Source organism: Eptatretus burgeri, chromosome 17, assembly GCF_056783735.1.
Source record: "Eptatretus burgeri isolate ZD-2024b chromosome 17, Ebu_testis_v1, whole genome shotgun sequence".
NCBI lineage: Eukaryota > Metazoa > Chordata > Myxini > Myxiniformes > Myxinidae > Eptatretus > Eptatretus burgeri.
This window is the reverse complement of record NC_140977.1, coordinates 10,107,930-10,134,459: the sequence shown is the minus strand read 5'-3', so window position 1 is coordinate 10,134,459 and position 26,530 is coordinate 10,107,930. Positions and strand designations below refer to the sequence as shown.

The 26,530-nt window shown below is 44.2% G+C and overlaps 1 protein-coding gene across 3 annotated transcripts in view; it reads left to right on the top strand.

Annotated features, from left to right (window-relative positions):
* Window positions 1–26,530, top strand: part of LOC147009276 (uncharacterized) — a 113,837-nt gene that overhangs the window by 31,840 nt on the left and 55,467 nt on the right. Inside the window, exon 6 of one of the 3 annotated variants that reach the window (XM_085861997.1) lies at window positions 23,832–26,405. The exons of the other annotated variants lie outside the window; for them this stretch is intronic. Within the exon in view, the coding sequence (XP_085718123.1) occupies window positions 23,832–23,851 (20 nt within the window). The 3' untranslated portion in view covers window positions 23,852–26,405. Of the gene's footprint in view, window positions 1–23,831; window positions 26,406–26,530 lie in introns of those variants that run through there. 3 annotated transcript variants of the gene reach the window in all.

Below are 26,530 nucleotides of genomic sequence, written 5' to 3'. Positions count from 1 at the left end.
TCGACGGCACCAGATATGCCTCTGCCCACATTATTACATCATTATACATACTTGTGTCAAGTTTGATTAAAATCTCTGAACCCAGATTCAAAATATTAAATAATTCTGGCTGCCAGACCATGCGTCCGATCAGGTTAAAATGAAAAACATATATTCCCCATGACTGAGATCATCATTGTGACGTTTCACTTCGATTGATGAAGCGGTTCAAGAGAAATAATCTTTTTTTAGATTTCCGTTTAATCCAAAATGGCTGCCAGGCCATGTGCCCAATCAATTATTCATGAACACCTTAGTATCCCCAAGGCTTGGGGAAGAATTGGGTGAAGTTTCCCCTCGCTCTGTCAAGCCGTCCTGGAGAAGATTTTTAAAGGTTTATTCTTCAAAAAAATCAGCTGCCAAACCATGTGACCTATCGTGTCATAGGTGGAGAACTTTTTGTTCCTCGTGGATCAGTGGTCACACTTGTAAAGTTTCACCTCGACCTGTTCAGCTGTTTCAGAGAAGAAGATTTTTGAAGGCTTTCATGTTTAAAAGTGGTCACATGTGACCTGCCCTTCCCAACAAACATGAACATAAATACCTGATGAAACTCGCAAATGGAGATTACAAGCAACAAGAGAAGATTGATTTGGGCATTTAACTTGTGATACGTGTGCTGGTTAGGAAAATCAGAAAAAAAAAACTGTCCAAAGAAAGTAAAATTGCTGTTTCTGTTGGCCTGGGAATATGCCAGATAAATGTATGAATATGAAACTGTAAACACAAGGGAGTGTGTATTTAGAAAACACTGCCGAGATAAATACATGTTGGTAGACAAACTCTCACATGTACGACTGTCCCAAAAGACAGCCTTTCAAAGAGAAGACAGACATCAGCAGCAGACTCTGGTGGAACTGCGCAGCTGATAGAAAATGAAGTCAGCCCCATAAGAAGAGCTTGGATTCACAGGCCTTTTTAAGGAGCAGAAGGTCATGTGTTCCCAACCATGATAGCAGAAGGTAGTGATGCTGTGGAATAAGATGCAGTCACTCCACGGCTCGATACTGAAAGCATAACAGAGGTGCCGGATTGCATTGGACAATGGTGCAGATCAACCCACGGAAAGAGAACAGTTACAGTCAGTTAAACTAGACCGGATGACACAAGCCCAAATAGAGAAGACAGAGGTAAAGGTGAAAACTGTGGGGTTAGAGAAAGGGAGGGCAGGTGAGCGGAGATGAGGAGGAAAACGAGGATAGCTTTAAGCAGGAATTTTCCTGGGTTTTTGGTGTAATGATGGGATCACCACTTGATATGATTCTTGCCAACAATCTTTGCCGGTTTCCATGGGAAGTGTACGTTTCAGGATTTATCGACTGAAGTCGTACCCCGTGTTTATTTTCCTTTGCAATGTTCAACTCCGCTGCTGCGGATAAGGACTTCCTTTCACACGTCAGTGCCAAATTGGCAACATCATCAGAAAGACACGAGTCATTTGCACAAATATTCACGAATGTTAAAAGCTGTTTTGTAGCTTCCTTGTGGCCAAGCAGAAGTCTGCACAACTCTGACATGAACGGTGTGTTTCTCCTTAAACTCTTTACTAGTAACATGTTTTAACTGAAGACATTTATGCTGTGTGACTGTTTGTGAAACCTGGCAACTCAGAGTAATTATTACTCTTATATTTAATTTGTCCGACACCAAAACAATTATAATTTACATTCTCAGGGTCAACATGTGTGAGTATAACACTGGGTTATTTGAACACCTTTATTGTTTTCAAAAAAACCTGTTTTTCATGTTTTTGACGATGTTTATAAATATTTTATTGCAGTTTTCCACCTCGTTTCCGATTTTCTGTGCCTCCTTGATAAGGTGCCAATCTATCTCCAAAGGTTGGTGATTCCACAATGTTTGGTTGTATTTTCTCAAACTTGGTAAAGTGAGGTTCAAGTGAGTGGAGTAACCTCTCTCACTCAATCTGTTTGTTTATTATTCCACAGTTCAGACATTCTTATTGAAATATCTGTGACATGGTAGAAATCTGTGACATCACATGTGCCCTGAAGGACGTCACATGGATGAATTTGTAACTCCTTGTGAATTTCAGTATTCCTGATCTCTTTGCTGATTTATCATCGTGAAGAATGGTAGAACACTATTATTCTTCAAAATACATTTGGTGAACCCTTATTCGAGAACCATCTTGTCTCACACACTTGAGGAAATCTTTATTGGACATGTTGTTGCGTTTGAGCCTGTGTAGTAACTGCTGAAATCTATCTGTTTGGGTTCTTCCCAACATCTTTGTTCTTTGTTCCTTTCCCATTTCTTTCTAATTTTTTCACGATTCTCTTAATTCATTCGAATTCTTGCTTTTTTTCTCTTTTACTCTCCATTTCTCTCTTTCGTCATCTATCTTTCTAAGGAGAAGTGAATTCTTGCAGAATTTTTTCTGTAAGGCCCACTTGGCTGCACCTGGATGGGTTTGAGGGTCGTGGAGTAGTGGATGAAACCCAAATTCTATCCACGTTCTTCCTGATGACTCCATCTTTCCTCTTTACTTCTTTGGGTTTTGGTCTTCTGTTTCATTTTGAATTTTTTTTTTTACTGTTTGAATTGCTTGCGGAAATGCCTTGGGAACAACCTGGATCTCGAACCTTTCCTCTGTGTTTGAAATACATATCAAGGTATAAGTAAATGTCATGATAGCATCGCATACCTGTTCAGGTTTCAGGATATTTATCTGTTGCCTGAACTGCTGCCAAAGCTAACCTGAGCAGAACATGGGGAACTGACAAGATAATCGGGAAGAACACCAAAGGTAACCCACTATTTCCAAATGTAAGATGTCATTGTGTGCCTGAAAAATGAATTGGGAGAATTACAAATAAAAATCAAAACTGTAGTTAGAAATATGGAAGACACTGATGATGAAAATTGCTCTCACTGGGTTTGTATCTACAAGAACATTTTTTCCAACACATCACTCGCTCTTCTATGGGACGGACTTTTTAAAAGGACATTATTTTAACAGTTCTGGGCTTCATCCACCTTTTGAAATTATGAAATTCTTTGATACAGATGTTTACCAGACAATTACGTGCCCACGTTCTCTGTATACTTGTTAGAGGTTGCGCTCTGGTTGATCGGTGGTTCGAACCCCGGCCGAGTTATACAAAAGGCTCTACAATGGTACGTGCTGCTTCCTTGCTGGACACTCAGCATTTAAAAGGATACAGCATGGATAATCAACCATAGGGAATGGTCATAATAGCACAGGCTTTGATGGGCGTAATTGGGTTCCTGCATCAAAAGTTCCTTAAAAGGGAACTCTTATTGTTATGAAAGGAGAGTCTTAAGCCGCTGTCGCACCTTGACGTTTTAGTCAGCGTATGGCAACGTATCAAAATGTATGTAAAACGCTGGCTTACGTTGAACTTTTGATGTTTTTTTTTTTAAAGTGTTTGGCGTATTCATAACGAGTTGGACGTATGCATAACATATTAGTAACATACACAGAACGTTTCGATAACATATAGATAACTTATACCAACGAATGCTTAGCGTGTTGTTGGCGTTCACAACCTATGCCCAACGATAGTCTAACGTATGCATAGCGCGTGGCAGCGTATCGCCGACGATCACGAGGCGTAGCCTATTAAAAGGCTACCGCTCGACGATTCAAATCATAACCACACTAGACACCGAAGTGTCAACATCACCGTCATGCCCTGTCACACCTTGACGTTTTAGCCAGCGTATGCCGACGTATGAAAAATTTGCCGAATACGTTATGGGTAAGTTTTGTATACGTTAAGAGCATGCTGGCATACGTCGTAGTACGCCGAGCACGTCGACAAAATTTTTCGACGTATGCCAGCGTATGACTCACACGTTCCGCATGCACTGGCCATAAGTTGTAGGCACGTTATGCGATCGTTGACACACGTCGACACAGGTTACTTGAAAGTTACTCATAAGTCGAAACATGTCGAGGTAATGTTTAGCGTACCCAAAACTTATTTCTAACCAATGAGTAACGTGCTTTGAACCTATGAGTAACGTGCTTTGAACCTTTGAGTAACGTATCTCCAACGCATATTGACGTATTTGACGTCTTCCGGATGACCACAGAACTTACTGAATGTGTTTCTAACTTGCAGCTACCATATAATGGCGTATTGGCAGCGTTTAGGGGAATTGGTATATACAAATGGGGTTCGCACAGGAGGAACCCGTCAGTGTTCCAGACTCCATGGTTTTTTTTTTCTTCTTCGGCATGACGGTGATGTTGACACTTCGATTTCGAGTGCGGTTATGATTTAAATAGTTGAGCAGCAGTCTTTTAATTATATTATATTATAACCGCAATAGAAATCGAAGTGTCAACATCACCGTCATGCCGAAGAAAAAAACAAGCAGTCATAGACTGGTACTTACGAAATCGTCAACTTGACCTCTGACCTTGTCTAATAAAAGCTGTGTCTCGAGAAGGTAGCGACGCAAACCAGAAGTTTCTACGATGATTCTGTAACAAACCATCAAAAATCGAATGTTTTGGATGTTTGACCTCACTGTGACCTTGACCTTTGACCGATTTTGACCAAAATATAATAAGCACTAGCCATCACCCTCCTGAATCACGTGGTGTAATTTGACATTGGTAGCTTCTTCCATTCTCGAGTTATCATTTTTTGGATGTTTAACCTCACTGTGACCTTGACCTTTGACCGATTTTGACCAAAATCTAATCAGCACTAGCCATCATCCTCCTGAATCACGTGGTGTAATTTGACATTGGTAGCTTCTTCCGTTCCCGAGTTATCTTGCCTACAAACAAACAAACAAACAAACAGAAACGGAAGGCATCAATATACTTCCGAAATCTTTAGATTTCGTAAGTAAAAAAGAAAAAAGCCATGGAGTCTGGAACACTGACGGGTTCCTCCTGTGAAGCCCATTTTTATATACCAATTCCCCGAAACGCTGCCAATACGCCATTATACGGTAGCTGTAAGTTGGAAACACGTTCAGTAAGTTCTGTGGTCGTCCGGAAGACGTCAATCAAATACGTCTACATACGTCAATGTGCGTTGGAGATACGTTACTCATAGGTTCAAAGCACGTTACTCATAGGTTAGAAATAAGTTTCGGGTACGCTAAACATTAGGCCAAAAAAAAAAATGTTGCATTGGCGTAACGGGTCACTGAAAAATAGGGTAGGTCGGTCGGGATCTTTTTTTTTTTTTTTTTTCCTAATAAATCCCTCCCAAAATCTCCCCCGGCTCGAGTACCACCTTTTTTGTCGGCGGGTTCTGTCCGAAACACTTCCGGGTTTTTGCGATCGCGATCGCAATCAACAAGATACTTGAAAACGATAGCAAAACAACAAAAATAGCAATAAAATAGGGTCGGCAAAATTTTTCGATAGCAAAAAAACAAAAAAAAAAACGTAGGGTCGGCGGAATTTTTAGGGTCGGGCGGGTTACGCCAATGCAACATTTTTTTTTTTTTGGCCTTACCTCGACATGTTTCGACTTATGACTAACTTACAAGTAACGTGTGTCAACGATCGCATAACGTGCCTACAACTTATGGCCAGTGTATGCGGAACGTGTGAGTCATACGCTGGCATACGTCGAAAAATTTTGAGCATGTTAAAATTTGTCGACGAGCTCGGCGTACTACGACGTATGCCAGCGTGCTTCAGCGTGCTCTTAACGTATACAAAACTTACCCATAACGTATTCGACGTGTGCCAGCGTTTTAGACAAATTTTTCATACGTCGGCATACGCTGGCTAAATCGTCAAGGTGTGACAGCGGCTTTAACGAGGTGTGTTGCAATTTTGTTGAGTGTTTTTAACATTAAAAAGAGGCTCGGCTGGCTAAACAGTTCCATACTGTCTACCTATTAAAGGGGAACCCAAACAATTTTTTCTTTTTTTCAAAAAAACATTGAAAATCATTAATCACACTCTAATCTGAAAAGAAAAAAAATGTTTTTTTTTTTTTTGGCCAATAACCAAGTGTCAAGAAGCCCGAAAGTGTCAATTTTCGATTTTTCCAATGATGTCATACCAATGAGTCCACTTTGATCCAAATGGCGGCTTACACAGAGAAAGTTTATTTCGAGCTCGGATTCTCAAATTGATTCCACCGTCTTTAGCAACTCTGAAGGTTCTCAGAATGTTGAAACTGATCATTGAGGTTTTGAAGAAACTATTGGAGACAAAATTAGTAATGGAAATGCTTGTGGGGGAATTGTGGAGCCGTATCAGTTCGATCTTTATGTGAGCAATTCAGACGAAGATGGCGGTGTTGGTGAAGATGAAAACGCCAGTCACATATTCACTACAGCTCGGTAGGTTTTGTTTTTTTTCCGTTCAATTCATAGCTTATAAGGGAGGGATTTTGTATTAATTGATAAATCAGTTATATTACTCGAGCAGAAATACCCGTTATCACCTGACAGCAAACACCGCCCAGGCACACTCGGATACTGCGTACAAAATGAACGACGAATGCTTTGTCCCACCATCACAGGCTGTCCAGGTGTCTTGTATATTATGGGATCATCTCGTGACGTACTTTCACTGAATGCCATTTGTGTCTGTGGTCATGCCATGTCCAGGATGTGGTGCTATTGTGCTGTATTCCTGTTGTGGTTCTGTGTCCTTGCTGTGGTGCTGTGCTGTGTCGTGTCGATTCGTGCTGTGGTGCTATGTCGCGCCATATTTGGGCTGTGACCATACAATGCCATGCCATGTCGATGTCCTGCTTCAATGGAGGGGGGAGAGGGGATGTGGATGGTTATGGTTATTGTAACCACAAGATTTTTCACCATCTCTGTTGTTTCATAGCAATGCTCTAAAAAAATGTTCTCAGCACAAAAGCATACATTTTGTAGGCCTGATCCACACTCGGGTATTTCGGACAAAATTGGGGACTTTCGGCTATTGGTGTGACATGAAACCATCTCGGTTTGTATTAGTACAACCAATAAGGATGATTCGACTCGGCATATTTGTGGAAAAGCGAAAATTATTTGCCCTTCGAGTTAAATTGTACCGTGATGTAACCCGTAGACAGTACGAATATGGCGGTCAACACCTGGGCGTGACATCAAAGCTAATCACCAATTCGGATTCACACCAGGAGTGTGTTCCATTAGCAAGCGGCTTGCTTACTGTTTGCCAAGCGGTTTCCTTGATTCAAACTCTCAAGCAAGTACTCCAATGGAACTTAACAATATGGCGGTCTCCACGGAAACAATGCTATCGCGGTACTTGAACAAATGCTATCTGGGCCGTTGTTTTCAGCTTTACTTTCAGATCCTCTTGTGACAACTTCCCAAACATTTGTTGTGTTAGCAGGGCCAACAGAGTACAGGAAGAGGGAAAAAGATAAACAAATGGGGAGTCAGAAGGGGGAGACCCCTGCCAAGCTTATCTTTGGACCCACGGAGGGGGGTGGAAGGGTTTTACATGCTTGTCGATGTTGAACAATTAGGATGAAAAATATAAATTACAATAAAATAATGAAATGCACATTTCAATAATACAAGTATACCTCACAGGGGTGTGCTTCTGAACACTTCCTTTGATATGGTATCATTTTGAATTTGACTATGGTGGCCATTTTTGTTAACATAACAAAACACCTCTCTCAATCACTTGCTGAGTTGCTTGCAAAGTGGTTTATATGGAATGACTGGCTTGGAAAACGATAGCAAGCTGCTTGCTAACGGAATGGACCACTTGCTAAGAAGCATACAAAGAGGTTGACACGGAACGATTAGCTTGACAAGCGCTAGCAAACTGAACACACCCCAGGTCACTCTACCTGACTACCTTGGACATGTTTCTGCTCTCTCAACAATGAATGGAGGTCCTCAATGTTAGACATTAGATCAGGGCCCTCTCTCTCGATATCCAGTGGTCGGACACCCCATCTTGCTCTCCATGCTGTCTGTGTACAGCATTCAAGGATAACTCCACTCTTGGGTTACTGACTTCCCCTACTCTCATAACCTTCATGCGACTCTCAAAGGAAATCCTTTCATCTTCTGTCCCTGTTAAGGCTGGAGTACCACAAGGTCGTCTAAACATGGCAAAAACAAACAAACAAAAAAAATATTCACAGTTTTCGGCGACCTTGTCCTTTTGACCTCAAAAACAATATGCTTCAGTCACCCAATATGTAAACCCCGCTCAAATTTCAAGTCAATTGGATGAAAATTGACGATTTTATGCACCGTTTACCTCTTGATCTTAAAAAAAAACAATCAGTTTTACCTTTTGATTGGTGAACCAATTCAGTGACCCAATATGCAAATTCTTTAAATTTCAGGTCATTGGATGAAAATAGACTTTTTTGCGCTGCTGACCTTTGACCTTTTGCAAAAATTATTAATTTGCCTTCTCCATATTCTCATAATGAAGCTTTGTTGAACATTTGATGACAAAAGCTCAAATGGTTAAAAAAAAGAAGTTATGGCCCGGACAGACACACGCACACACAGAAGTGATTGCAAAACCCCGTCTCCCGCTGTGTGGGGGACGGCTGCCTGGAATGGTAGTTGGTGGAACGCATACCTCTGCCAGGTTGAACAGTTTATACGGTTTGTATCCCACTGATGGACCGGACCCTAGACCCAGACCTTAACCAAAATCGAATCGGCTTGTTATTGTCACCTAACCAACTAATCCACCAAGTTTTGTCATAACTCGTCCACAACTTTTTGAGATATCGTGCTGACAGACAGACAGACAAACAGAGAGGGGTGAAACATGATCTCCGTCCACCTTCGATGGCCAAGGTAATTACAAACACCAGAACACAGTTCTTCGAGGCATCACATCGGGTGATATCGTTTGTGTCTGAGAAATCAGACGGGGAGAGGGGAGGGGGCAAGGTGAGCCACAATCACCTGACAGGGCATTACGATGTCCTTGAAAACCTCCTACCAGTACCAGGAGATGTGCTGGCTGAGCACAGATTCACTGTTGAGGACAGTGTTGGATTTCGTTGTGCACTCTGACTCAATACCACCTTTCTGCCTTGGAGGTGCGCCATACACGCACAATCGCTTGTGTACGTATTGGTGTTGAGAGAGGTATTGGGCTTGGGAGGAGGAAATTCTGTTTCCTGTCCTTGGCACCGTGTCGATTGAATTGCTCACTGGAAGATGCGGACAACAAGATGCTTCAATTGCCAGAACAGCTAGAGTGTGCTATGCCCTGAAAAAAATTATCATATTCAGTAGTCCCATGGAAAACTCTGTTCTGACCATAAATTTTCTCCATGTGAAAAGGTCATACATCACCAATAGGGAAAGGATTGTACAATCACAGACAAAATTGGCGACACATTAGTGTGTGTCATTGCTCGTGCCCACGAAATGAAAAATGTGGTTAAACAGTTGGTTCGTGTCCGTCCATCCTGTCTGTCTGTCGATCTGTCATCAGTTTATGACTGAGGAACAACTTATTTAAATTGAATGTTATATTTTGAGCACGAATCGGAACATGAATAGGAAGACGAGTCTATCGTTTTACTGTACCCAAGAGCCTGGTGTTGGCTGAGCAGTTAAGGTGGTGACTTAGGATCCAAGGGTCCTGAGTTCGAGCCCCGTTTTCCATTGAATTAACACCATTGGGTTGACTCGGCCTGTCATCCTTCCGAGGTTGTTTAAATGAGCACCAGTATACTGGTAATGGGGGCACTGCATCAGCGGCATAGCCACACCCCAAACCAATGATGCAGCCAGCATCCAAGAAGGCAGCACACGATGGGAACTCTGAATTTGTCCTGATCACACATGCACAGAGAGGACTAAGAGAATTTTTAAGCGGTGTCAACACTTCAATGTTTGATATGTTTTATTTGGATCTTGTGTTGATAAGTTGGTTGTGGTGTTGATGTGTTGCAGGCATGATTGGCTGAACGGCCTCCACCTGTGTCTAATTTCCTTGTGTTTCCTTCTGAACTTGTTCAATAGGGTGACGTAATAGATACTGGGGAAAATGGCGGAAAAATAAATTGCTTTCGTAATACTTCCACGAACGAGGCAATATATCAATATGTCGCATTAGAAGGCATGGCATGTGTATCGTGGTGAAGATGAGGCCGTCATAATGGCTGTGTACAACACTGATTCACGCTGCGGTCTATTGTTAGGGTTAGGGTTAGTTATTGTCCTATTGTTATCAATAAAGCCTTCATCTCTTATGTTGTGACTCAACACCCCCCCCCTCCCCCTCAGATTTGTGCAGGGTGTGCCAGCAACCCAATAATTCTGAAGTTCCCAAAATCCAGAATTCAACTCACCTCCACTCATTCGTTTCCTTTTCCATGTCTGTGGAACCAACTTCCACATTCTCTAAAATTCCATTCTTCCCTCCAAGTTTGCAAGACAGCCATTCGCCACCAGCTCAGATCATCCCCCATTCAAAACCGTAATTTTCTACCGCCGTTAATTCTTCCGAAGCACCTGTCTTTCCAAACTTTCAGTGTTTCCTTCCTGAGAGTTTACTTACGTATCCATCCTCATTATTCCCCACATCCCTTATTTCTCCAAGTCTTCCTCTCCTTTGTCCCACAACCTTGCTGTTAGCGCCCCCCCTCTCTTTTTATACTGTTCCTTTTGTTCTGTTGTTTCCTGTTCTATCCTATCTTCTATTGTAAGCAGCACAAGGCTGCAGGGTAGTATCATTGGCTGAGGTCATGGTTGTGCCGCTGATGGCCCTTTGTAGGTTCGGACATGAATTATGTCTTGTATTTTGCGAACAAATATATATATATATTTTTACCTCGGATATGGTATTTCACATGGTGGCTTTGTCCGATCAGGATTGTTTGTCTTAGGCCGTGGGACGAGCGCTCGAAAACGGCTTGGTTTTCGAGCTTCGTTCACTATGTGGGACTACGAGATACACAGTTCAAAATTGTGCTAAAAATCCGTATTATAACAATCGAATTGTTCTTTTTGAAAAAAGTTGCACATGATGGAGAAATCTACGAACAAACGACAGACTTACTGCGCCAGAAAGAGTGACAGCACTATGTACAAACTGGCAGCGTTTGGTGAGACACGACACACATGCGTGCACCGAGTACGGTGTGGATCTGTGCATAGGCACCACACACGTGCGTGCAGGCGCATACAACCGTCTGCGTTGCCGATTTAATGCGTGTCTAAAGATTATTAGTACTCGCAGAACACTCCCAATCCCGCAGACACAATTGTCTGACAAAATAAGATAAGGGACGGATTTTTGATTGGACAGATTTCATCAGTGGATAGATAGATGAATAAAAATATATTCTCGCGCATTTGTATTACTTTTAATGCTATATTTAAAATCTTGTTTGGTGCTTTTGACAGAAGTGCATCTTTGTAAAGGGCCATGAAATCATTGACAATGTAAAAAAAAAAATTGTCAATAGATTATGTTTCATGTGATTGGGATAGACTATTTCTAAACATATCAAGCATTTTGAAGCGAATTTGGTCTTATCTAGCAAATCAATTCTGACTTCTGGCTCCCTACAAAACATGTATCTCAGTGTAATATTAAGTCTTCAAATTTACACTTCATCAAACGTTTACTCAAATATATTGATCATGCAATCACACACATATCTCATACACCTGTTTTAACCATCACCCCCATCCACAGGTGGAGATCCGGTGGGGGGGTATATCTTCCACTTTTTGATGCTATATCGATACTAAAATTATATCAAATGTTGCTATCGATAGTATGAAACTGTACATATGAAATATGGACATTTGTGTTGGAAAACAAATATGGCTACTACCACCCCCACCCCCCCCCTCCTTAGCTGAGCAAGATTTTAGTTGTGGGTATCGATAGTCAAGTTGAATATCAATTATCTTTTCCCTCACTCGTGACAACAAATCTACGCCACTGCCCCACCAATCCTATACTAGTAAAAGGTGTGTCCATCGCATTTGCTTCTGCTATATTTGCTTTCATGACATTCACTTCATCACCAACAACTGACATACTACATTTTTTGCACAAATACAAATTCAACCACTCTCTTCATCGTAATCAGATCAATAGCAATGAAATATGAATTTCTGTTTGTTGAATGTTTATTGCACGATTCTGACAATACTCCACATAATGTATGAAAACACACACAAGCTTTAGATAGTACAAAGCTGCTTGGTTATATACACAGTACCCAGGTAATTAATTTAGCTCTTTCAGTTCTCTGAGGACCTTGTACCGTTTCATGTACAAACATCATTTACAGGTGTGTGAATATTTACAATATACTTTTCGAAGTATGCGAGTTAATTTCCCTTCTGCCCTCCTAACAACTGCAATTTGATGTACTGTTATCATATATTATATATCATTACAACCATAACCAGCAAATCCAGCTATTAACTTGACAGAATACCAAAGTGTTTAAAAGAAAAGGCCAAACCATTACTAAGCCTTGTCATACTAAAATGAAACTATACAGCTTCCAGAATGGTCAATTACTAGATGAAACATACGTCATGAGTATGTTTAATATTACTTTAAATTCTGAAATAAAAATATTCTTGACCAAGGATGACATCATAGCATCAGTAATTTGAATTGTCTGGAATTTGATTTCCATCACAATACATTCTCAAAAAGAAGTAAACCTGTTGAATAGTGCACATATTTTGCCCCTTTAACCTGCTCTCAAGTTTTGCATGTTTTGGTCCTCCTTCGTCATCAGCCTCTTCCATTGTTACTTTCAACAAGATTATCAAAATTGTTTACAGGAGGTGTGATAATTCTATAAAAAAATAATGTGGGGTAAAATGAATGGTGGACTGCGCTCTTCTGCATTAAGAAATAGGTCGAGCTGTAATTTATATACATGTTGTAAATATGCCACAGCTAAAACCATGGAATACATTCAATGGGCAGTTTGGCCATTGAATGTATACATTCAACAGTTATCTACATTCAATACAATATATACATGCCAATTGCCAATTACCCGAACCTTAAACCAGTAGGTGGGGCTTATCTCACATTTATTTATGCCTTCAACTCCTCATTTATGCACAAAAAAGACAAATTGTGTCTGTCATGTCTGTGTGTCAACTGATGACCTCAACCGCAAACACATAAATTAGCCTAACTTTAGATGTATGCATCACCACAAAAACCAGATCAGATCGTAACTGTGGGGTTTCATTATTTCCAGTAGGTTAATATTCGCCACGGAATGTTTTTGTTTACGATGACATGTATTTACTTACTTATGCAGTCATTTGCATCACCAGTGAATCTATTGTACATTGTGTAATCGTAGTTAAGTCAGGTGTGCAGCGCTATCCATTAAATAATTGTATTAGTTTATATACAAATGATTAATGTATGTATTATTTCTCGCACCCATTTGGGATCTTGTTGCCTCTCAACAACGTGAATTTCTTGGTGCACCAAGCAAAGTGCAGGTGGTCAAGAGTGTATTTATTATTGGTAATTTTACCAGAAATTAAGTACCATATATTTAAGTCATCAGAGCACCTCCTGTTAAAATTCCCTCGTGGAATCCTATGGAGGATCACCTACCAAGTACCAAGAGCAACAGATCTGCTGAGTTATCGTAGCGTCCTGATACTAGCTGCCAGTTTCTTACTATTGGTTTTATGCTGTGATGTTTTCTCTCGCATCAGTCGACATGTGGTACCAACGGAATATTGTCCACGCCCCAGCGGTGGAATGTTATTAGCTGTGGTCATCAGCTACGTACAAGCAGTGTCTACCACTGCGATCTTTTAGTTTTACAGGCAACAGCAGTCCAGTGCTTTTGCATTACATTTTGTTGACCGAAAACATCAGCCATTCACTGGCCAACTACCACGTTCCACTGCTGTTAATTTATATGGACAATACCAGTTACATCATCGATTTACTTTCGGTGTAGACGCCAACGAATTTTGGATCAACCCCTGTCCACTTACTAGCGATCAGCTGAAAACCACCAGGTTATTCACATTTTTCGAGTCAGCGTCCCAGAGTGTTTTAAATTTCAGCGAGTCGCAATAATACAACATTCAATAGAATGTTACCGCATTGTTAAACTGTGCATTGATAATTTGTAGTGTATAGCATACTTTACCCATACAACAAATTGTTTAGGCTGGCCTATAGCTATGCCAGAGTAGACCAGTATAAATTTGAGCCAATAATATTTTTTAATAACATTAAGTTTAGACTCTAGCCACACGATTCATGTCACATCCAAGTTAAAGCTTGGCTTTATTTCGCATCGTTGCCTTTATATAGATTAGAGGTACAGTGCTAAAGAATGTTTATAGGCAACTGGCAATACATGTACATACCTTCTTCTTGACTGGTAGATTGTTGAGCTCGAGATGCATGTCCTCTCTCCGCTAAACCAAGCTTCGAGACGTCAGTGAATCGTTGGTAGCACTCTCGATGGTAGCCAAAGTGCAACCTCAGATCGTCTGATAGATTCGGGTTCGTCTCCAGCTCTAAAGCTGACCAGATTTCAGTTGCTTTATTCGCATAAATGCCACATATATTCTTCCATCGCTCCGCACACTGCCTAAATTTGATCCAGGAGCTCAAGGAAAACTATGAAATCTTGGATTTTGGCAACGACCAGACGTGCATACAACACTCCATGTTGAACTTGCGGTCTGCATCTGTTTATGCACGCAAATTATACAGCGCACCAGCAGAACACACGTATAACCACCTCCTCCGTGCCGTATTTGTCCCCCCATACATACTCTGTATCAGCGCATATGATTGGTGAATCAGTGTATTCACATTTTTAGACCAATCGCGAATACCGTGAGAATGTCAACATATTGTTGCGGTATTCGCGCCCGCCGGCGTGCGAGCGGCCACGTAACTCGAATCGCGGCACGTCGCCCACCGGACGGATAATCCCGTCGTGACCCTCTCGGACTAACGCCGGGAACTAGTCACGGGTGGGCCTTTCGGCCTCACCACGATCGTGCCAATCGGCCCCCCGCGTGGGATAGGGTTGCTCGCCAAATTCGACCTACCTAAGTACCCACACGGAGGGTAGACCGGGCGATCGCACCTCGCCGCAGGTCGACTTCGGACACGGGCCACTTTAAGCGACCCGTTCCGTACTATCGGGATAACCGAGCGGTGTCATCGTCGGCCTCGACGGTTCCGATTAATTCTCGGGCGCATTTAGCCCACTACCAACCCTTTACGTGAAGTAAGATGGAGATTCAATGAAAGAAAAGACGAAGCGAAACGGGAAAAACAGTTCAACATAAGGCACATTTATTCCGCGGCAAACGTAAAGCACACATATACAATTATACACCAAAAGCAAATGTAAAAGAAGAAACACCACAATAATGCACTAAAAGCAAATGTAAAAGAGAAAAACACACAGCAGATCTACTACCGACTACCGAGCACACGGCAACACTTATACAGTTTTACTTCACAGACGGCGCCGACAACACATATACTCAAAGCAAAAGAAAAAGGGACCACCCTCCACTATGAGGGGGGCAGACGGGCCTGGGGCCGAGACCGCTTCGAGCCTACCCGTCTGGTGATGAGCCGCAAAATGGCGGTGGCGCCCCGACTCCGCGGGCCTCGCTGGCACTGCCTGGTATGGGGTGGGAACGGGGCCCCCTTCTCGCACTATCTCAGCGCGGGGGAAACAGGAGGGGGTTGTTGATGCTCGGGGGAATGAGGGTATCTCACTGGCTCGGGTCCCGCGACGAGCGTCTCCACCGCGACCTCGGTCGCGTTACCGGCTTCCCCTCTCCGCAGCTCCCCGACTCTGACACGAGCGCCCTCTCAACTGCCTTCGCCGCCGCCACCTCTCCAACTCTCCCACTCTCCACAGCTCCGTCCAACTGCTTTCTCCGACTCTTCTCTTCTCAACTCTCCTTGACTGACTCTTTCCAACTCAACCACTCCGACTCTTCCCAACTCAACTGCCTTTTTGGCGAGCGTACGCGGCCCTTTATAGCCCCCGTGGCTTCGCTCCTTCACCTTCGACCCTTTACCTCTGACTGGCTCCCCATTGGACAGAGGAAAAGTGGGCGTGAATGCTTTTTGATCCGCGAATCTGCATATAGCGATTATACTCCGACGCACCTGGAGGCGGGGCCAAATCGCCCCATGCTCAATGATAGGACGGAACAGAAGTGGGCGTGAATCGTTCTTGATCCGATTTCTTCGGAAAGGCTGGTGTTTTTGCACCCGCTGTTCGGTGCGCGCCCTGTACGAGTCCAGGATCGGTGTCCACAAGCGGCGCGGGAATGGCGGTGATGCGAGAGCGAGATGTGACGGCAAGGGTCGTGGCTGTTGTTGTGAAGCGGCGTTGCGGTTGGTGGTTGTTGTGTGATGGCTGTTGAGACGTGGTTGGTGGTGGTAGTAATGGTAGTAATGGCGGCTGGTCCAAAATAAAGATAGTAAAAGAAAAACGGCTATCTAGAAGGGTCGCAGACCGAATGAATGACATTTATTCCCTCTAAACAACGGGTTTGGGCCTAACTACACATATACTTACAGAGATATCTCACCTAAGGGACCTGAATGGTGGTTTGCGAATTTCATCAACCACAACACTACCCCCTCCCCTTTTTACAGACTCGTCCCGAGTTGTCAAATTTTCGTGTGCCATCATGTGTAGCTTTCCCCTAGTACATTTTACCTACGGATCCCTGAGTGCGACATTCATGGTATTCGTGTCCCCAAAATAAATAACCTGAGGGCTGAGTAACTACCTAAACAAACTCACTCACACGGACGACTTAAATAAAATTGCCGGCGCTAAGACAGATATGCCGGGGGCGCACTCATATGTACAGTACATCTTAACCTTAACTTACAAATTTTACACTAAACCATGGCCCAGGATCACTGAACTCTGCAAAAAGAAAGCAGTTAGCAGGGAGCCAGGCTGCTCGCATGCAGTCTCTGGCTCAAACAATGCAGGTGACAGGGAACGTGGCCGGCTGCTCACACGCAGTCCAAGGCCTTCCCTTTTTAAAATGAACCCAGTGAACCACAACGGTGCATGGGCTGCACAAACGCAGTCTCCGTGCCAGCTCAAGTGGCACACGCAATGAACACAACGAATGGATGGATGAATGGATGGACGCAAACACGGTGCACGGGCCGCCACTGCAGGCCCGTGTTGTATCTGCCAACAGGGCAGTTCTCGCAGCTTGCAAACTGTTGCTTTCTGATCCTGGCGCACATGGCAATGAACAGGGGGGGGGGGGGGCAAGCAAAAATTGAACGGGGCTGGTGAACAGGGGCAGTGGGCATGGCATGGCATGGCAAAGGCAGCAGGCAAACACAGCCTGCAGAAGAAGGCCGCTGCAGGCAAACACAGCCGGCAGATGAACTGGCCGGCACAGGCCTTGCAGAAAACAGCTGCAGACGATCCGGCCGGTACAGGCCTTGCAGCACAGCAGCTGTCGATGAAGTGGGCCGGCCTTTGCCTTGCAGCAACGCAGCCAGCAGATGAAGCTGGCCAGCCTTTGCCGTTCAGTGGAGGTTGGTGGAGGGAGTGCGGTGGTGCTGGCCACTCGGAAGGCGGGCTCAGACCTACTCTACGGTCTCCCTCCCAACCTATCGCCTTTGCCTGTCACTGTCTATACCCACTCCCTTAATTTGTCAAACCCCAATTTAGCCCCAACTTATTTTTTTGTTGTTACTTCCCCACTATAAATCGTCCCCTAACCCCCTGTACTGTCCTTGTTCGGCTAACCTATCCTGTTACCTAGCCTACTCCCAACCCCTACGTTCCCTTCCCGGAGGGGAATAAGGGAGAGCTAACGTCCTGTGTCGAGGCCCAACAAAGCCTCAGGATGGCCTCCCCAGAGTTCAGCGATCTATAACCAAAGTGGGTCCAGCGGCCCACAACGATAGCGAGGGGATGGATGGTGCGGAGGGGTACATCTCCTAATCTACCCTAACCATTTAACTGTTAAACTACCCCGGGGCTTTCAACAAGCGCCTCTCGCTTAAACTATTGGTTCTAACAACCCAGATTCCCGTCGCCTGTGTTGGTGTCCTCACAATTTCGGGCCTCGCCCCCCAATTTTCTCTCCGTGCCCTCACACGGTCTCATGGCTGGGACACGTGGCTCCCTTTGGCAGGCACGACCCTCTGCCGATTCTCCGATGATGGCACCCCCGGGCACTACACTGCCTCCGAGCCTACCAGCTCCCAAAACACCGGGGAGTGCCCCCCATGGCACCTCCCCTTAAACGCACACGTGGCAGGCTGGCTTCCCAGGCCCCTTTCCGAGGGTCACCCGTGCCCACAACACTGCCCACGTGGCTAATGGCGCCCCGGGCCCCCGCACCAAGCAGGCGCACCCGTGCCCACTACGCTGTGTGATGGCTGTTGAGACGTGGTTGGTGGTGGTAGTAATGGTAGTAATGGCGGCTGGTCCAAAATAAAGATAGTAAAAGAAAAACGGCTATCTAGAAGGGTCGCAGCCCGAATGAATGACATTTATTCCCTCTAAACAACGGGTTTGGGCCTAACTACACATATACTTACAGAGATATCTCACCTAAGGGACCTGAATGGTGGTTTGCGAATTTCGTCAACCACAACAATATTTTACGCCCTCTCCAAATGTTCCAGTTTTTTGATAATTTCTCACTAATGTGCAACTTTTAACCAAAAGAACAACCATATTCGGTATTCAAATATTTTAATGCATTTTTTAATGTCAAATCTGTGTCGTCCATCGGTGGTAGTGAAAGAAACAAAGAAAAACAGGGTCGTCCCACGGCCTATCTGTAGAAGTGGACTCAGCGGATGTGCTCGCTCGATGCTGTGAACTCTGGAAGTTTTACTGTCACCTGGTTTGGGATGGCAGTTTCGTGCTATCCGACATTCGCGAGTATAGGTATTGGCAAAGCATTAGGTGCCTCTTCCCTTCCATCGTGAAGCATAGGACTTCAGTGTTTTTTTTTTCCATAATGACCGGGATAATGAGGGATGTGGGAAGATGTGAACATTCGAGGAAAATGCAGATTTAACTTCAATGTTTGTATCGGAAACTCGGCAAAAGGATGGCCGTGTCCGAGGAAATTCGCTGGACCAAGAGGTAGATTTTTGGCCTCCTCAAGGATAAGACTGGGACTGACTTTATTATTTTTATCCGAGTGCAAGTATTGGAGGCAAATCAAAAATGTATCAGATTCATATTCCAACGATGCGATGTACCAGGCAGAAAGGCTTTTTCCTCAAGTTAAAGTGGAAGGAGGCCTTCTTTTCGACTCGGGCCAGAAGTCTCCTCCAGACTCTCTATTTCTTTATCTTTTTCCTTCTTCCTTGTACTCTGTAGCCACTGCACAAACAATAAATTAGTTTGGGAAGTTGTCGCGAGGATCGAGTAAAACTGCGAACAACGGCCTGGTTAGCATTTGCTTGAGTAAGATAGTATTGCTTCAATGGAGGCCGCCATATTGTTCAGTGGTGTCGAGCACTCCATTCCGCTGGAGTGCTTGCTTGAGAGTTTGAATGAAGGAAGGAACTTGGAAAGCAGTGAGGAAGCTGCTTGCTCACACAACATACCCCTGGTTGTTGTTGTTCGTCTTTCGGCTGCTCCCGTAAGGGGTCGCCACAGCGGATCATCCGTTATGATCCGCATACTGACTTGGCACAGGTTTTACGCCGGATGCCCTTCCTGACGCAACCCTGGTCGCCTCTTACGACACAGGGATAAGGATTGGGTTTCACCATGATTCTGGGCTGCCCTACACCCTCTCATCACGCGGCCCAGTGCAGGGCACCCGTCCTCAAGCGATCCTCCAACCCAAGCCTCCGAGTAGCCGCATTACAGGCGCACGCCACTACGCCCGGTTCAACACAACATACCCCTGGTCTGAATCCAAATTGATGATCTGTGATGAGGCCATCGGAGAACATGAAGGATTTCATATTGTTGCGGTTCTCGGAACCACATGCATACAACAGATAGGTGTCCCAAGACAGTTATTCCATTATTATATGTGTAGATAGTCCTCTTCCTTTTGTCTAGCGGAACAACAAGGGAGTGCGTTACGATGATCTAATAGCTGTGGTTGCTTAAATAATTTTTTTTGTTCATTTATCCCCACTCTTCTTTTTTTTCTGATTATTCCTGAGGTAAATCAGCCACGTGCGCCTTCGCTGTAAGGTGGGGATAATTTCCGATTGCATTAAAAAGGCATGCGAACAAATACCTCTTAAGAGGCTGGATGAATGGCGTTTTTGAACGCTGGCGGAGTCGTGTGAACGCGAGCGCCGGCCACGCAAGCCACGTGCGTAATGGCGGAACCGCGTGCACTGTATGGAATGTGCTCGAAAGCAGACACGTACGCCGCTCGTGAAATGTGCATGGATTTATCCATGGCGATGTACCTTCGGTCCTCGCTGGCAGCAGTGGATTCTCCATTGATGGTGAACATCTTCTCATCTCTGTGGCTAGCGAGGCTGCGATCGAGCCAGGGAATGTACAGTGCGGGCCATGTTGGCACGCACGGAACGAGCGCGTTGATCGGTGCTGGTTGGATGCCTGAGCAGGCGTGCGGGACCCTCGACCGCTCGCCCGGGGGTTTTTGTAGGATGATTCGCGTGCCAATTTCAGTGTGGGCGATTCATGTCATCTCATGGGTGAGGAGCGCAATATTGCCGCTGTTTGGGGTGGCCTTGCCGGAAACGAAGTGAGGTGGTTTCCGGCCCAAACTGGCGGGCCACGTGAGGGGTCGAGGCCAATTGGAGTGCCCGATTCGGGTGATGATGTTTAGATTCGGCATGGCCCCTCCCCCTGAGCTGCGGGCCCTATAAAAGTCGGGGCAGTCCCTCTGGCCCGGACGGTCTGGTTTCCTGCTTCTCGTCTCCGCCCACACCACGTCGACCCCACCCGCCTACCTGATCCTGCCCACTGCTCCACCCTCGCCCTCTGGACTCCGCCCCTTCTCCACTCAAGCTCCTCCTTCATGAGCTCAGTCTCCACACGTCCGGCTTGGGCCAGAGGCAACGCGCCTACTGTCGGGTACCGCACCCCGGAGCACCCCCCCTGAAACGTATTGGTGGCACGTCATGCCATCGGGCCCACAGGTACTGAGATCATAGCCTCAACCCCCCCCCCCCCCCCCCCCGTTGCAAAAGTTCTGTGTCTGTGTGTGTGTGCTGGCACTTGTCTGCTTAAGTAAGACTGTAGAAAATTGTTATCATTGTTATTGTTATTATTTCTGCGTTAAGTCTGCTCTGTGTCCCCTTTTGTAAGTTGCCTGTTTATTGTTGCACCACACGCTTCTTTTCATCTCTGCACAACACACCCCAATAAATCTTCACCGTGCCACATATTTTTCCTCGCCTGCTTGTAAATAAATTATTATAGTTAGGAATGTTCCCTGTTCGTTTTTGTCTTTTCTTCCATTGATCCAGCATGGTCCGAATCATAGCTTAGCCGGGACTTTATTCCCAACGATCCGTTTCTTTTAGCCGGTACATCCTTGGCAGTGCAGCTCGGCTGCATCCGATCCGGTGAAGTGATCCGGTCTGGTAAAGTGATCCGGTTCGGACAAGGTGTACCGAGGGCGTGTTTCCCCGGTAATTAAACCACGTGATTAATTAGGTAACCCGATTAACCCATAGACGGGAGGACCCTAGGTCACGCAGTTGAGTTATTGGCGTCCACGGTTGGTTAAGCGACCCGCCGCATCACGGAATTATCCATGTGCGACGGCCTACAATTCCGGGGAGTCTTGTGGGAACCGACATAGCTTCCCCCACCTAGTGGTCTTCTCACCTGACCCCTAGCCCGCAACAATATCAACTGTGATGGTGGATCCCATGATGATGATGATTGGAAGATCGTTGTAGTTCAGGGGATCTGTTTTTGCACCTTGAGTATGTAATGCCAAGATGCTGGCTGACTTACAAACAGATGGAAGATGAGTGAGGGCAAGTTATTGGGTGAAAATGACAAAGATGACATGCAAGAGCAGGAGAGCAGGTTTTTACCTGCGACATGTCACAGGTCGACAAGAGCTCCGCGTTTCTGTTGCTGCTGTTCTTGTTTGGGGTTGATTTTTGAAATGTGCACCCATTGGTTGGACCACACCCACATTGGTCACTTGATTCCACTCACCATGGCACCCAGACAAAATGATAGGGCCTGTAGGCCTCTGCTGATTATACGCACTCTGGTTTTGCTGAGTCAGATTTCCATTGGCTTTGTTTGGGTCGAGTTTTCATCACGATGAGTGACCCCCAAAAACTGAATCATGTGTTGAATAATAGTGAGGTTTAATAAAGCCCCTCAGCATGCACCATATATCAGAACACAGGAATCAACCGTGAAGTTTGTAAACTACTTTCAAAAAAAAATAGTCATGTTGTTTTTGAATAGCCCCACGTTGGGGTTAAACAATCATACATGGTAAGTTGAAGGTGACAAAAAAAACGGGTTGGGAGGAATCAAAAGCGCTTTTTTTTTTTTTTTTTTAAACCATGCTGCATGCTGTGGTCGCATATTTGTGACGAAATAAAAAATTATTGAAACTTTTTTTTTTAATTAATTTTGGTTATCTGTCTAACTTGAGACAAGTTGTAGTTTTTTTTTTTGCAAATACCACTTGAAATTCACAGCCCTGTGAAAAAAGTAATTAAATTAAGCAGCAGGTGATGCATGACGTCACATTTACTGCAAAGAAGCATCCCCACGATAAAGAGCAGTGTTGCAGTATCAAATCATTTAGCAGTATCAAAGCAGATCCAATTGAGAAACTGGCCTTCCTGCATGACATCCATGATAAACGTTTAGCTGAACCTTCAGGGTCTTCCTATCATATGGAGAATATATGCAGTCAGATACCTGATTAATTAGGTGTTGAACTGGATGGCATTGGTTATCACAGAGGATGTTACCAGTACTTTACAATGTCCCATCATCAGCTAACTGAATACAAAAATGTGCAGAATAAATGCTTCATTTGTGTTTCTAGTCCGTTTGGTTCAAATGTTATGAAAATTTCTGTTTTTCGATAATTGGGCATGTCAAAATCCAAGATGGCAGCCAAACAGACCCCAAGACCAACCTAATTTCCTTGTTAACATCTAAAAATGTTAACTTGACACCTTAAGGGTTCTAAAAAAAAGTATGTTTGCATAAGCACTCGGGGTTGCGCGTGGGGCCTATTTAGCTGTCCTACTGTACCTTCCGGTATCATGTATACGATCACACGACCTTCTACCCCTCAAAAGTATTGTGAATCCAAGATTTTCTGAAGGAGCTCACTTATTGTCATCCTCTATCAGCTGTGCAGTTCCACAGAGTCTGCTGCTGATGTCTTCCCTTTGGGAGAGTCATATAATTTAGACTTTGTCTCCCAACGTGTATTTATCTCAGCAGTGTTTTCTAAACACCCACTCCATTGTGTTTGCATTTCACATTTCTACTTTTCTCTTGCATATTCCCAGGCCCACAGTAATATCAATTTTACTTTCTTTGGACCATTTTTTTTTATTTTACTACCCAGCACACGTATCACAAGTTAAATGCCCAAATCAATCTTCTCTCGTTTGTTGTAATGTCCATTTGTGAGTTTCATCGGGTTTTTATGTTCGTATTTGTTGGGAAGGGCAGGTCGCATGTGACCACTACATCCTCCTTTTCAACGATTACTTTTGGTTTGTGCTTCCAATATTTTTCTGACATTGGGATATTGAAGTTTTTGCAGATGTGCCAATGGATTATTCTGCATATGTTGTTGTACCTTTGTGTGTGCAATTGTTCTGACAAGAGTTTTTTACATCCCAAAATAAGGTGACTACCAACAACATTGAAGAAACTGTTTCTCCCCTGAAGAACCTACACTTGTCCGATTGACTCAATCTTGCCAGCGACCTCACGCCATTGGGCATTTATTATGACTCTTCATTCTCATGAAGCTGACCTCTTCTCTTCACCACTCCAATGATCCTTTTCCATCCCCAATCTGTCCAACTCTTTTTAATCTTCCTGCTCTTTTATCATTCTCCCAGTTGTTAGTGTACATTTGTTGATAATTCTTTTTTGTTTTCCTTTTGTCTTATTTGTAATAGTTAGGGCTGAATTCATTGCTGTTTTCATTTCACGTGTAGCATCTTCTATTTACACATATTTTTGGAAATTATTTGCAAGTTGAGTTAGATTATTTTTCTTGCTTGTCATTCGTGTTTGTCTACAAGTTTAATTCGGTCGTCTGCCGAGATTTTCACGCACTCAGGCAATCATACACTTCGTTGAGTTACATCACGCCGCCACCTCCCTTTCATCTCGGCAGGTACATTCTTGGGATGCACTGATTTTTGTGGAACATTTTATGGATAGTGAGAAGTTCCTCAGTTTTGAAACAGCTGGCTGATTTCTGATTATGGCCAATTTACGATTCCACAACTATATTGGAATACTGGTACTGCAAATTGGTTTATGGCTTTGATTTTGGTTCTCGGGGAGAGGTACGTTTTCAGGGTCAGCTTCATTACACGCAAGAATTATTTGGGAATTGTTTTGTGCATTTGTTTGTGACATATTTGGTGGGCCTCATCAACAATGCACCTTTGTGTTGATTCATCTTCCAGCTCCTGTATTATTATCCCCCGTTGGACAATCCAAAATGGGGGCTTTTGGGTTTGGTCTTGTGTGTGTGTGTGCGTGTGCAACCATATCTCAGACATGTATGGACCGATTTTATTCGTACTTGGCACAAAGACAGCAAATTATGGCTACATATGCACATCATTTTGTTTCACGATGCGATCAAACAACTTTTGTTTGCCGACTGGAGACTATTTTAAGTGTAAAAAAAGCCTGATGTTGAACACGTCCTCAACCATTTCTCGGACATGCATTTACCGATGTTGTTCAAACTTGGCACTCAGATAAGGAACGAGGGCTGACATATACAAGTTGTTTATTTTCAAGATCAGATACAACATGGCCGACTGGCACCCATTTTGTCACTTAAATGTGTCCCCAACCATTTCTCAGACAAGCATCGTCCGATTTTGTTCAAACTTGGCACAAGCAGAGTACATGATGGCATACACATGCACCTCACTTTATTTTATCTGATCAAAGATGGCCGACGTAGACAAGCGGCCATTTTACTTGTGCATAAATATGGGTAGCTCTTTAACTCCATACAGCAAAATTACGAAAACAGCGGGGTCTTTGACATTTTACCTAATGTCTTTTTTACTTATTGTTCTTAGGTTGATATTTAAGTTATTTGAATGTGTACTTGGCACATTTATCTGGACCACATTCTTTTTGAATATCTTTTATTCGAGGAATCATCAACGCATACATACAGGAGAGAAACTCCACGAGTATTCTGTTTTATTGGTTTTAATTGTTCTGCCAATGTTTCATTCTGTGGTTCTCATGACTGTATCACAATTCACGACTCTTTGTCCATTTCAACAAACCCGCTCTCAATTCGACCTTTCCTTCATCCCTTGTCTAAAAAGTCCAATTGTTACAACATATCTTCTCTCCATTCTCTTAATTTGCCTTTATTGCATCCCTCCAGTAATGTCTTTAGTTGCATTTATGACCTAATTTTTTTTTTTAAAACCCCAGTTTGCAATGCATGTTCGCTTTCCATCAATCGTCATTTTTTTTTCCAACTTCCGTGCCAATTCACCCCTCTCACCCCTCCCTCTCAAAGCAACCATCACACTCTTCCCCCTCACCTTTCTTGAAAACTCCCCCCTCACCTTTCTCCCTCAACTCTCCCCACAATCACCCCTCACCCCTCCTTCTCAAAGTCCTCCCCCCCAATCCACAAAGCTGCCTCCTTCCCCTGCCCCCTCTCCTCCATCTCATCACTCCACCTCCTCAAATCCTCAACTGCCTTCTGCCCCCTCTCTTATTACACCCCACTGTACCAAAATCCAGCACCACAGAGCCTTTTCTTCTCCTCATCCAGCCCTCTCCCCAAGCTCTACTGCAATCCCCCACACTCTTTTTCAACAACTCTCCTGACCTACCCCCCTCCTCCCACCCTCCCTCTTCCTTAACAGTGTAGACCTCAAACATCCAGGGTCTTCGCTCAAACCTGACAGATCTTTCCATACAGGTTGCCACTGATAATGCAGACATAATCTGCCTAACAGAAACTTTCCTCCCTCAAGACGTCTCTGACTCCCTCGTATCTCTCCCTGGTTACTCCCACCTCCGGTACGACAGACCTGAGCCTCGTCCTGGTGGAGGAGTTGCTCTCTTCATCAAAGACTCTATGCCTCACAATCCATGCACTGCCCTCACTCCCCCACACCCCTAGTAATACCTCCAGCTATGGCTTCCCCTCCACTCCCACCTCATGTTTATATGTGTGCTGTACCGTTCACCAAACTGATGACTCCATTTACATCTCACTATCCGAAAACATGGACCAACTTCTATCCTCTCATCCGAACTCTCTCTTCCTCACATGTGGCGACTTCAATTGTCATCATGCCAGTTGGTTGGGAGTGGGT